General features: G+C 37.0%; 3 protein-coding genes across 3 annotated transcripts; all 3 read right to left on the reverse strand.

Moving 5' to 3' along the window:
* On the reverse strand, positions 1-3,949 carry LOC109175883 (calcium-transporting ATPase 12, plasma membrane-type-like). Its single transcript, XM_019325251.1, has 2 exons — positions 2,972-3,949; positions 1-2,346 (listed from the first exon to the last, which is right to left on the reverse strand). The coding sequence occupies exons 1-2, from the start codon at positions 3,928-3,930 to the stop codon at positions 315-317; spliced, it is 2,991 nt and encodes a 996-aa protein (XP_019180796.1). The 5' UTR covers positions 3,931-3,949; the 3' UTR covers positions 1-314.
* Positions 3,950-6,200: 2,251 nt separating this feature from the next.
* On the reverse strand, positions 6,201-6,900 carry LOC109175461. Its single transcript, XM_019324719.1, has 2 exons — positions 6,363-6,900; positions 6,201-6,205 (listed from the first exon to the last, which is right to left on the reverse strand). Exons 1-2 carry the CDS (start codon positions 6,898-6,900, stop codon positions 6,201-6,203), a joined length of 543 nt encoding a protein of 180 aa, XP_019180264.1.
* Positions 6,901-8,544: 1,644 nt separating this feature from the next.
* On the reverse strand, positions 8,545-10,255 carry LOC109175885 (calmodulin-like protein 8). The gene is made up of 4 exons (XM_019325255.1): positions 10,057-10,255; positions 9,761-9,918; positions 9,589-9,669; positions 8,545-8,912 (listed from the first exon to the last, which is right to left on the reverse strand). Exons 1-4 carry the CDS (start codon positions 10,223-10,225, stop codon positions 8,775-8,777), a joined length of 546 nt encoding a protein of 181 aa, XP_019180800.1. The 5' UTR covers positions 10,226-10,255; the 3' UTR covers positions 8,545-8,774.
* Between the last annotated feature and the right edge of the window lie 2,891 nt (positions 10,256-13,146).

Here is a 13,146-nt window from a genome sequence, read left to right on the forward strand (position 1 = left end):
TGATGAAATTTGCTTAAATACATTCCAAACATTGTAAACTAAATATACAAATTCTCCGAGCACTTTCAACACATTAGATTTCATTTCTACTAGAATAAAGGAATTACGTTGATGAGCATTACATCACATCAGAACAATATACAATTAATGAAATTATCCTATTACTCAGAAGATGCTAGGAAACTCCCCATGTGAATTGTGAGTGATTCAATGGTATGAGAATCCAGGTGTCCATCTACTGCTCTCATCTCACAAATCCCCCACTGAGAAAGAATACAGACTATAAAATGACAATTATATTTACATGAACTAATTCAATTTAAGGTAACTGAAGATTGGTTTCTCGGCAAGCATTTCACAACCCAACCAATAGGCAAAGATGCAGCTGCTAACCCCAAACACAATCTCCACTTTCCCCAGTTTAATCTCTCTATGTCAGCAAACTTGTATAGAAACTCCACCATAACCACCTGAAGCATAACTGTTATGCAGATGATCCCCACAAATAGCTTATTCTTGCATATCCCTTGGAAGACATTCCTCTTCTCGAGCTTCCTCAAGTTGAACATGTTGAACACTTGGCAGAGGATGAACGTGTTGGAGATCAGTGTGTCATTCACCTCCTTGCTCACTCCGAAGATTGATTCACCTCTGAAATGCAGGAAAAGCAGAATCGATATCTGGTAAAGAGCCTGGGCTAGCAGGTTCCTCCACATTATGTTTGTGATCAGTGGCTCAGTTCTGCCAACAGGCGGCCTGTCCATGAGCTCTTTTGTTGGTTTTTCGGTGGCGAGGGCTAATGCTCCTAAGGTGCCCACGGTGAGACTGACCCAGAGAAGCTGCACTACTGAGTAGGGGACTTCTCCTGCAGACCATGCTGCCACGAAGTTGATCACGAAGTCTACAACTTTTACTGTGAGATGAAACAGGATGGCTTTCTGGATGTTGTTGTAGAAGCATCTTCCCCACATCAAGGCTTTGGCTACAGTTGCAAAGTCGTCATCCAAGATGACAATGTCTGAGCTCTCTTTAGCCACTTCTGTGCCCTGAATCCCCATGGAGAGTCCTATGTCTGCTTCTTTTAGAGCTGGGCCATCTCCTGTGACTGCAACTACATGGCCTTTCTTCTTCAGGCACTGCACCATTAGCAGCTTGTCCAAAGGCGAGGATCTTGCCATTACACGGATGTTTTCCACTCGTGCCATCCGCTGTTCTTCTGTTAGGTTTCTGAACTCAAACCCTTCTATGACTGATCCTTCTTCTGGTGCCTGGTTAGGCTGCAGAATGCCACACTCTGTGGCTATTGCCTTTGCTGTGAAGACATTGTCTCCGGTTATCATCTTGATGTTCACGCCCGCGAATTGGCAGGTTTCAATGGCTTTCTTCACACCATCTCTGCAGGGATCTTTCATGCCTACAAGCCCCAGAAGAGACAGTCCATCTTCTGCAACTGAAACTTGTGTTCTTGTGACGTGTTTGTGTGCAAAGGCTATGCATCTGAGGCTGCTGGCGGCCATGCCTTGGATCATTTGCTCGAATTCCACTCTCTCGTTGGCATCGAGAGATTTCTTGTTCCCTTCCAGATCATAGTAACCTGAACACATTCCAAGGATAATTTCTGCAGCTCCTTTCCAGTGAGCATGAACTGTGTTATCTGCAGCCTTTTTTATAGAAACCCCACTCCTCTTTTTCTCTGAATTGAATGCTTCCATGTGAAGAACAGTGTAATTTCTCTTCACTTCCTCCATATCCATGCTAAGCTCCTCAATAGCCCAGGATAAAATGGCTTTCTCTGTTGGACTCCCTGAGAACTCGAAACCCAAACCCGAATCATCTGACCTGAAAACACTTCCTGTTGTGTTAAGACCAACCCCTTGGTGGAACAGTTCAAGAACTCCCCCTGCAATTTCAGCTCTGTTCTTTCCCTCCATGGATTCTTTTCCCAGCCAGAACTTCGTCACCTTCATCTTATTCTGAGTCAAAGTTCCTGTTTTATCAGTGCAGATTGTTGTGGCAGACCCCATTGTCTCACAAGCAGAGAGCTTCCTCACCATTGCCTGATAACTCATCATTCTCTTCAAGGAATATGCGAGAGTTAGAGTTACAGCAGAAAGCAACAGTTCTAGATTCAGGACTTCGTAAATCGCAACAATAGTGGCTATGATTCCCACGTCGCAATTGATCACATAATACTCTTTCATCTTGCTCCTGTCTTTATGCTTATTGTGTCCTGTAAAACTTTGTACCGTCAAGACAACCAGTACGGTGAATAATGCCACTCGTAAACCAAACTTTCGTATGGGTGAAGCAAGCTTGTTTAACATCGTCTGCAATGGCGTCTCCTCGCTGTTACATGATGAATTCAATAAACACTTAATTAGCAGAAGTACCTCCAATCATTATTGCGTTGCATTATTCTGAGATGTGAGTAACAATAAACTTTATATACATCCTATATTTCATTAATAAACTTTATATATTGTTTGATCAACAAACAATCATTCAATTCAACAAAATTATTTAACAAGCCTACTTAACTTGTACACAAAAGTAAAATCTCTAGCTCTAGACCCACATCCTGATCTAACAAGATTTATGGATGTGATAAATCATAGGGACTCACAATCCATTCCATTAAATGGGAGGACCAGAGTTCTCACATGGAAGCCATCATATTGGGTGCTCGAAGGAATTTGTAAGGTAATAAATCACGATGATTTAGTTGTACTGTTCATTAGGTGAGAGGAGAAGTATATTATAAATCATAGTAATTCAACAATCTATTAGGTGAAACAACAGGTACCCACAAAGAACCACATATAATTTGTGAAAATGTTAAATTACTATGAATCAACCATTCTTTAGATAAGCTAGAGGACTCCAGTGCACACAAGAAACCCACCACATTAAGTATCTATAAACCTAATTAACTTGCATTAATTAAGACATTAATATATAAAATCTTAATTACCTGACGGAATCGCTGGTGATTTCGCTCATCATGGCGCCCCAGGCGGTGTTCATGCCGACAGAAGTTACCAAGAATCTGCCAAATCCGTCAGCCACTTTCTTCCCGGAAATAAGGAACGGATTCCGATCATGATTGATCTCTACGTGATCAGTCTCGCCGGGTATGCTCGATTCATCCACCAGCAACGAGTGCCCTTCCACCAACAATCCGTCCGCCGGGACTTGACCTCCGATCTTCAAGCAGACAATATCTCCGACAACGATCTCGAAGATGGAAACCTTCCGCCGTCTCCCGGCCCTGACAACCTCAACCGGAATGTTCTTGCTCATCTTCGACAGCTTATCGAACTGTCTGCTCTGCCAGAAAGTGCTGAGAGCGGAAACGGAGATTACCAGAAAGACGGCGACAAATATACTCCCTCCAGCGTACCATCCTTCCTTGATTCCATCATCTTTGATCCCAAACGCGAGCAATACGACAGCACAAGCCAAGAGGATAATAATGGTGGGATCTCTGAACGCCTCCCAGACAAAATGGAAGAGATTTTTGGGCGGCGGCTTACTGTAAGTGTTGCTTCCAAATGCTTGGTTTCTACGCGAAATATCCTGGTCGTCGCCATAGATTCCGTCTTGCAAATTAGTGTCCAGAGAAGAAGAAAGACCTCCAATTCCACCAAGATTAGCGAGATGCTCGAGGCTTTTCTCCTTGACAATCTTTGCAAGGCTTGACTGATCAAGATTCTGGAAACAACCAGGGTGTTCTTCATCATCATCATCCACGTCATTGGATAATCTGTCAGATTGTTCAGGAGACACTTTCCTGGAGGGATTCTTGAGAAGATAAGAATAATGGCGGAATGCATTCAAACATTTGATCATAGAAAGTGCAAGACGCCATCTTTTCTTGCTTGGTAACCTCAGTTCCGTTATCAGTGGCAGGTTGATGAGAACAATGGTCATGCTGGCTTGCAGATTTCTCTCGTCGCTGTGAGTAGTGGCGGCTGGTTTCTACTGTTATTAAAAAAATAATTAAAGAAATAATTGAAGTAGTAAACTGGTCGTCTGCAGATGGATATGCTTCTCCCCGACAAGATTTCCCGGTATGTATTTATTAATTCGTAACCGCGTTTGAGAAAGCTGCAGTGGTTGGTTGGATTTTTGCCGGAAGTGTAATAAATTCTGGTGGAGCCAACTTTCTGGTTATTCAAATCATATGATTATGAAAATAGATGCACTTGTAACTGATTTTACTTGCACATTTTACTTGCAAATATGAACCAACTACTTACATTTGTAACATATTTACTTGCACCAAAGTTTAAGTAATTTACAAAAATGTCACTGTGTCGAATTTTTAAAATTACATATAATTATGATTTGTTAATCTGGACACGTGGACAGCTGTAAATGGTTCTTATTTCTCTAAGAGGCGGACATCCTCGCCTGAGTACGCCCCTATATATATAATTCAGTTCTCGTGCGATTGAATGTGTCCCGTGCGGTTAAATTTGAGTCATTGATTTTGTCTAAATCAACATCTAGGATTAACAATGATTAAAAAAATACGATGACAATTTAGTCATTTTGCATCTAGGTCAAATTGAAGGGTGCATGATTTTCCTTATTAAGGTGCGTGGTTTTTATACTGTGTGGTTTAAGATACGTCATTTGTTGAAAACTTAAGTGCGTCGATCTAAAGTTTTAGGCGCGTGGTTTTTCTTCTTAAGGTGCGTCAGTTGTTGAAACTATGTGTCGGCCTAAACCTTTAGGTGCGTGATTTTCCTTCTTAAGGTGCGTCAGTTGTTGAAAGTTAAGGTTGCGCCATTTTAAAACTTTAGGTGCGTGATTTGTGTTTTTTTTTTTTAGGTGTATCTAAGGTTTCCACTGACGGACACAGTGACTAATACACTCTGTTTGCGTGCCCTTGTTGCTTGCATTGCATAGCATTCCGATACCATTTCTATGGTACATAGCATTTATGTCTTATTTGATTTTGATTCCTATGTAAACTATTCATAACTTTCCATATAAAAATACTCTTGTGAAACTTAACTTGAAAATACTCTTAATAAAACTCGTTTAGCTCAATTGGTAGAGCGTAAGGCTTTTAACCTTGTGGTCGTGGGTTTGAGCCCATGGTGGGAGAAGTTGCACGTTTGCATACATAATGCCGCACTGAATGAGTGAACATTAAAGAGTTTTTTCAGAATGGGAAAATATTAATTTAGTATCAATGAAAACCACTAAAGAATTAAATACACATTACAATAAATAAAGGAAATATACTACTTAACCCATCACAGCCCAATAAAAGATCACCGTCAAAGCCCAAATTAAAGTACCCAAACCATATTCCCTGTAAGGCCCAGTCCAATTGGGATCAACTAAAGTGGGAAAGGAAGAGAACATGCAAATTATATCGTGTGCACCAAGACGCACAATGCATTGTGCGTTCGTTCTGGCCCAAAACGACGTCCTTTTGTTTCTGTTACAGAATACATATATTCTTTTTGAAAAGATAATATACATAATCAAACATCATACACATAAACTCTTAACTCTTAAAAAAAATCTCCTATTTCGAATGTACATAATTGTACAATATAATATACATAATTATATAATAGAATACACATACACTTTGTCGCGTCAACTCCCCACACAACTTAACAAACGACGTCGTTTTGGGCAGGGTAGGGCACACAATGCATTGTGCACCCTGGTGCACGATATAACGATTGGAAGGGAACAAGTTGAACATAATGACCAAGATAATTAGTTTCACATAGATTTAACCACTGTAAAATGATTAAATCCAATCAATTTGTTACTTTGGATTCCAACTTGATCTCGAACTTCATTAATAAATTTACTAGCTAAATTTGATGTATCAAGTTCTGAACTCTTCATGTCAAGTTCTGTTCGATATTTTATTCCACTAATGTTATAATCTTGACGTATCGAATTGACTCAAAATTTTACTTTAGCTAAATAAAATTATTTATCATCCATCAACTTCAAATCACATTTTTGCAAATTATATCGTGAACTAGGATTCAATATGAATCTTGTGAGTCCCAATTCAAATTATGTACTTTTTTTTTGAAAGCCACCATTATGGGTGATTGTATTAAAGATAAGCTGTAACAAAATCCGGGGATCAGAATCTCAATACATCGTATGAGTCTGAGAAAAAGCATGTGACGCTAACGAATGCGCCATAAGATTCTCTAATCTAGGAATAAAATTAACAGAGCATAAATTAAAGGTTGACAATATAGTCCTGCATTCATCAATAATATAGCCAGTATACGTTCGCATCCGTGTGGCTTGTGTTGTTAGGAGTCGCTGTAGATTGTAGCAATCTGTATGTAGTCGTATCGAGAGCAAACCTTTCTCCTTTAACCATGATAACGCATCTTTACAAGCCAAGGCTTCTGCCATCAACAGGGAAAGACAATCGGGAAGCTGCATATGAAAACACGCCATGAATTCTCCTCCGCTTGTTAGCACAATCGCACCCGCCGTCGCATTTCCATTTGTGGCGTGGTATCCTGCATCTATATACACCTTGGGCAGTCCATTCTCCACAGCAGCGGCTCCAATAGAATGGGAGGTCGCAGATGTTCCAGCGCTGCTGGATGCTGCTGTAGATACTCCAGCATGTACCGTAGCCCATGCCTGCCACGCTGCAGCCGCTGCTTGCACAACTCGTTTGGGCCTCGGTAGAAAATGCTCCCATACCGCTTGGTTCCTCGCCCGCCAAATATAATAGAGTAACGCGGCTGCCATAATAAATTGATCAGGGGTGAGTATTTTCATGATTTCAAGAAACCAAGTTTGAAAAGAATCGGCCGTAATATTCATAACAGGCAAAGTAGATTCCTCCCAAACTGCTTGCGTGAAAGCACAAGTTACAAGGGCATGCATCGTACACTCGGGGTAAGTCACACACATTGAGCATATTGGATCAACATCCACTCTCTTCGTAATAAGATTCGTTGTGGTAGGGAGGATACCACTGAGGGCTTTCCACATAAATAATTTCCATTTTGGTGGTATTTTCATTTTCCACATGTGTAACCAGTCTCTAAATTCTCCATCCCTGTACTCATAATTTCCAACAACAAGCCTGTATCCCCCTTTAACCGTATAAATCCCATTTGGGTCCCCTGCCAATACCACATATCCGGATACTCCAGGCAAACAGGTACCCTGCTTATTCGCATTACATCATAATCCATGAATAAGTCCCTGAGTATATGTGGATCCCAAGTTCCAGTATCCTGGTCAATCAAACCCACCACTTTTGTACCCACCAACTCCTGGGGCATATCAGTTTGAATCATAGGTTCAGAGTCATCAGGTAGCCATGGATGTCCCCATATCAAAGTGTTATTCCCATCCCCAATCCTCCTCCTTATCCCTCCACAAATTAAACTCTGGGCCGCAAAAATACTCCGCCAACAGTAGCTAGGATTATTCCCCAAAAACCGCCTCAAGGATGTTCTTGGATAATATCTTGCTTTATAAACTCTTGCTACTAGTGACTTAGGCTTTACCAAACACCTCCACCCCTGCTTTCCTAACATATATATAATATGTTAACCGTATTACGGTTGTAAAGTAAAATGAAGAGGAGAATTCCGGTTTCAGTGTTAAAAGTGTTGTACACGGACACGCAGAAAGAATTACGTGGCAATTTCAAAGGTCCACATAGTCATAGTAATCGCGTTAGAGATCGTGTTGTTGACTTTGGACCTTTGATTCACGCAAGGGCCAAGCCTCATTGACCAACAAAATATGGGAAAGATTTATCTTATAATTTTAGTTAGCACATGATTATATTACGAGGAGAACTGACTAGTTTCAATCAAAAAATCAGTAGATAATTGTTTCACTAATTCGTTTGGGGTTGGTCTAAAAAGATTTATTCCTCATTAACTTGTATTTTGTGTTAATCTCATATTTTGCGATCATTTTTGATGATTTAACGTGAACCTTTTTACTAATTTTTTTTGTGTTTTATCTGATAACTCATAGATTGTGATTGTTTGTTGTTGGTATTAACTCATCTGATTAAGTTGTTTGGGCTAATAGCTTCCTTAATATTCTTTTTTGTTTTTAATATTTTGTCTTTTAACTTTTATAAATTGACTAAATTCAATCTTAATAGGATAATTAGAGGCTGGGTTTAAAAAAAAAAATAGCTCAACAAAGAAAACACGATGTGGACTAGTAGTGGCACTTGATCTTAACAAGTCAGGTCACAGATTCGAGTCCCAACAAAAATAAATTGTATTAAGATTGGTAGGTGTTGAGAGGAAGAATTATGTAAGTGGACACTGGTGAAGGGCCAAGTCCACCGCACTGGCTCTCGAAATTGTGCATATAATTATCCGATGTGGAATTAAATCTGACTAATAATCTATATGATTATCTCCTCCATTTGTTACACCTTTTTAGTGTATCATCTCCACACTTATTATCTTATTACTCATTGAATCTAAAATGATTAAAATCATCTTACAAACTAAATAATCAAATTTGCTTAAACACATTAGATTTCATTTAATTTCTACTAGAATAAAAGAATTACATTGATGAGCATTACATCACATCAGAAAAATACAATGTAATGATCGAATTATCCTATTAATCTTTCTTCTTTCATTACAGTGAGAAAATTAACATGATGAATTTTAACAAATAATTAATGACAGTAACTAGCTAGTAGCAAAGAAACACTAATTTTAACTGTGTTCATCATCTTCTTCACAATGTTCATCATCAAGGTTAAAACTCTACCCAATGTTCATCATCATCTTCACAAATTCTTCATAGTTGACTTGACCATCTCCATCCAAATCTGCCTCTCTTATCATCTGTTCAACCTCTTCGTCTGTAAGCTTCTCCCCCAAATTTATCATCACATGCCTCAGCTGCATATATGGAATCCAAACATTTTACTTCACAATATTGCAGTAATTTCTTTAATTTTAAGTCAAAACAAAACTATAATCGTCAAACTAAAGGTAAACCCAAGACATTTTTTAATCTATAAGTACGAGAATCATGCTCCACTCGCTAACATACTTTTTTTGGTAACTTAGGTTTTTCAGCTTCGTCGGATTATATCCCAGATTTCAGGAACCCCTCTAAGCCCATGAGAAAGTAAATCGAACCCCCTCAAATACCTAATATTCGTGATAAGTTCGAATTCCCATTTTACTACTATAAACTGTATTAAGTGAGATTTTTCATCTAAGTACACTAATTAATGTCTTGAAAGCTTATTTACTAAATCTTTGATTTGGTATTTCATAGGCTTCCAAAGAGTACATGCCGTACACAATGACGTACACCTCTTCTTTTTCTATGTAAATACCATAGAATAATTAATGGGCCAATTATTTGGAAGAAAAAAAAAAAAAGCCAAAAAGAAAAAAACAAATAAAAAAACCAAAAAATCATTTATTGACTTTCAAGAACACGTTTTCTCATTGTACCAATTCCTATTTTTACCAAACACATTTGTATGTCTTAATAATATTACGAGTAATTAATTTTGATTAACATATATAGATATAAAGCAATAATAATAAGTTAATAACTCACCTCACTGGCAGAGATGTAGCCATTTTGGTCCTTATCAAACACCTTGAAAGCTTCTTTAAGCTCCTCCTCTGCATCTGTTTCCTGGGAATGGATGACAGACAACATTAAACTCCTCGAATGCTCATCGGACACCACGAAAACGTACGAGGTTAATTAGGGTGGAAATATATACCTTCATTTTCTTGGCCATGAGGTTCAAGAACTCGGTGAACTCAATGGTTCCATTGCCATCTGCATCCACTTCGTTGATCATGTCCTGCAGTTCTTCCTCTGATGGGTTTTGGTCCAATGATCTGATCACCGTCGCCAGTTCTTCTACAGTGATGCAACCTGTATATATACATTATTCAACCCCACATTATTCATAGGCATACAAACAGGAAATCGGGGCAATCTAGTCGAGTTTGTCAGACTGTTGGTTTGGTAACAATAAGGTTTCAAGTTCGATATGCATGTTGTGTTACTAACCATCGCCGTCTTTGTCGAAGAGATTGAAGGCTTCCTGGAACTCTACAATTTGATCTTCATTTAGCACCTCAGCCATGGTGTTTTTCTGCTGGAAATTTGGGAAGACAGAAGAGCAGCTTGAGAGAGAGAGAGAGAGATGAGGGGAATGAGGGTTGAAGGTTGAGTACATATAACTCAATCTTTGGTGGGTTTTATAGGAAGGAAACCAAGGAAAGATTGCTAAAGAAAGAAGATTTTTTTTCAAAAGAAAAGTTTTTTTTTTCTTTGAAAGAAAAGAAAAGAGTTTTAAAAGTGAAAATTAAGATTACTAATATATGTGATGTGATTGACTCTTATGTGTTTAAGTAACGCATGAGAAGAACTAGAGTTATGCTGCTCACCGCACTAATGTAGATTTGATTGCAATCCCGACCCGACAGACCATTTAGGAGGATGCAAAAAAATTCCTTAGAAAACATTTTGTAGTCTAAACTGAGGTTTTGACTTGGTCCTACAATAATTCACATAGCCACACTTGTAACCAAAAGGGACTCTTTAGTCTTTACACGTTTTCTCCCACTGCAGAACCATAAGTTAGACCATTTGTTTATTTTATATTTTTAGTGAAAAATCTTTTTTTTTTTTTTATTTACAAGAAACTTTATTGCAACTATTACATGAAATTATATTTGGTGTAAAATTTATTTTATAATTTTAATTGGAGACTACAAAGTGATTTTAATCGAAAAATGACCACAATTATGTAAATTTGGGTGAATTATTGCAAAATCTTGAATTTTTCTTGACGACTAAAGTGGGAATCCATTTCACACTGTGGTTGGTTTTAGGGGTTATAACAATAATATTAATATATTTTTTTGGGTTGAAATTAAATTTTGAGAATATAAATTTAGACAGCTGGAATGGTTTGAAGTTCAGGGGACAATGCATTGAAATATAAGACTGGAGAAGGCATGGGGAGGTGTGTACTGTCAACTCTGTACTTGCCTACGGCCTTTAGTCCAATATATTTTTCTTTTTAATGTTTTCATTATTTAATTTTGTATGATTTATAATTAAAAAATTTTTAAAAATTAAATAAATATATAGTTTTATATGCTAAAGTAAAAATGTTAATCTTTCCCAAAAAAAAAGTAAAAAATGTTAAATCACAAAAAAAATAAAAATAAAAATAAAAGCCACATTAAAACATTAAATGAAAAATACAACCACAAGTAACTATTTATAACTCTAAATGCATACTCCTATTTAAAAAATATACAAAAAAATATTGAGAAATATAACAATCTTAATATTAACAATTACTTAAACGAAGTTGGGATTGACACTAGTTTTATATAAAATATAAAAGGTTAATGCTAGTTATTTTATTTATAAAGTGTAAACATAATATTTTGTTTAATAAAAAATATTTTTTATAAATAACTATAATACTTGGCTAAGTTTTAATGAAAAATAGTATTTTTTTTTTTAGTCCTTAGGTATGCTTGTAGCATGAATTTAATTCATTAATTATTTGTGGTATAAATTTAAACTTTTTGATTTTAATTGAACAAATTTGGTCTCTAGTAGTTTTAATGAAATCAATTAAGCCAATGATCAAATTGACAATTTGTTAAAAAATTAAAAATTAAATTTATACTGTAAATAATCAAAATATTATGGAGTATATTACAATCATAATTAAGAAACTAAAAATGTCATTTTAAAAATAATAATAATAATATATTATTACTCCGATATCATTATTTCTCACAATATATTGTTAATTTAACTGATCTGAGTCTCAATCATGCATTTGGTTTTATTAATAATAATATTATTATTATTTTTGTAATGAGAGAAACTCATAACTATTATTCTAGTGTTTGTAGTGTTTAAATCTTATTTTTATGTAATAATACACAAATTATATATACCAAAAATCACAGTATAAAATACTATGCGATAAGCTTGAGCGAAAAGTTGTTATTATATTTTGGTTTGCCTTTTTGGTCCCCATGGAGCACGGTGCGATGCTCGCACGAGGGTTGCCATTTTTATCACTTCTGATTTCTGCCGGCTAAATCACGTGATTGCTAGTAGTATCTCCTCCTTAATTATTATTATGTTTTTTAAATCATTAATATGTCATCATTATTTAATGAATATAAAGCAAGCTATTTACACGGCTATATCCCACTAATAATATGTAATATAAGTTATTTATTTATTTATTTATTTATATGTACTATTGAGTATTGATGGTTTTGCAAGGATTGAATAGTCGCGGGTGGACCACCATTATCATTACCATACAGATTAAAATAAAATGTAGCAAGGCAAAATTGATAGTTTAAAATAATGTTCTCGTAAAAATGAATTTTGGTCTTTGATAGAGCCGTAAAAAATAGGGTTTACCCGCTGGGTCGATCCGTCCCGTCTCGCCGTAAGTAAAAGACGGGTACTTTAATATTCGACCCACCAAAAAGCGGGCTTTTTAGCCCGTCCCGCCTGCATCACGAGTTTGCATGTCAGCATGTCATATTTTTTTTATTTACACATTTACACAGTAGTGTAAGTGTGTAATTACAGTATAGCGAATTTTTTTAATTACAGAAAATATTGATTGGCGGGTGCCCGTCCCGCCGATGGGCTTTGACATGGCAGGGCGGGCTAGCCACATTCCAAGCGCGCTAAAAGGCGGGCTTTTTAGCCCGTCCCGCCCCGCGAGACCGTTTCGACGGCTCTAGTCTTTGGCAACCCCTAGGGTGGGTATTTATGCAATAAATTATGAGTGCTAAAAAGGAAAATAACGATCTCTAAAATCTTGCTTGCCAATTAATTCCTAACTTTCCAAACTACAAAATAGACAAGTCAATTAATGAAATAATAAATTTCCAAGATAAATCTTGACCGAATCTCCTTTTCACAATTCTGATTTGATACTCCCGCTGCCTACATAGTCGGTCGGGGGCAAACGGTCCGACCGACTGCGGGACCAGGGACCACGCTCTTACACAATAAAGAAATACTTCTTTAAAGAAGAAGAAAATCAACCTTAGTTCCGAAAGGAATGCAGTGGTCAAGTAAGTGAAACATAATTCTCGT

Source organism: Ipomoea nil, unplaced genomic scaffold, assembly GCF_001879475.1.
Source record: "Ipomoea nil cultivar Tokyo-kokei standard unplaced genomic scaffold, Asagao_1.1 scaffold0688, whole genome shotgun sequence".
Lineage (NCBI taxonomy): Eukaryota > Viridiplantae > Streptophyta > Magnoliopsida > Solanales > Convolvulaceae > Ipomoea > Ipomoea nil.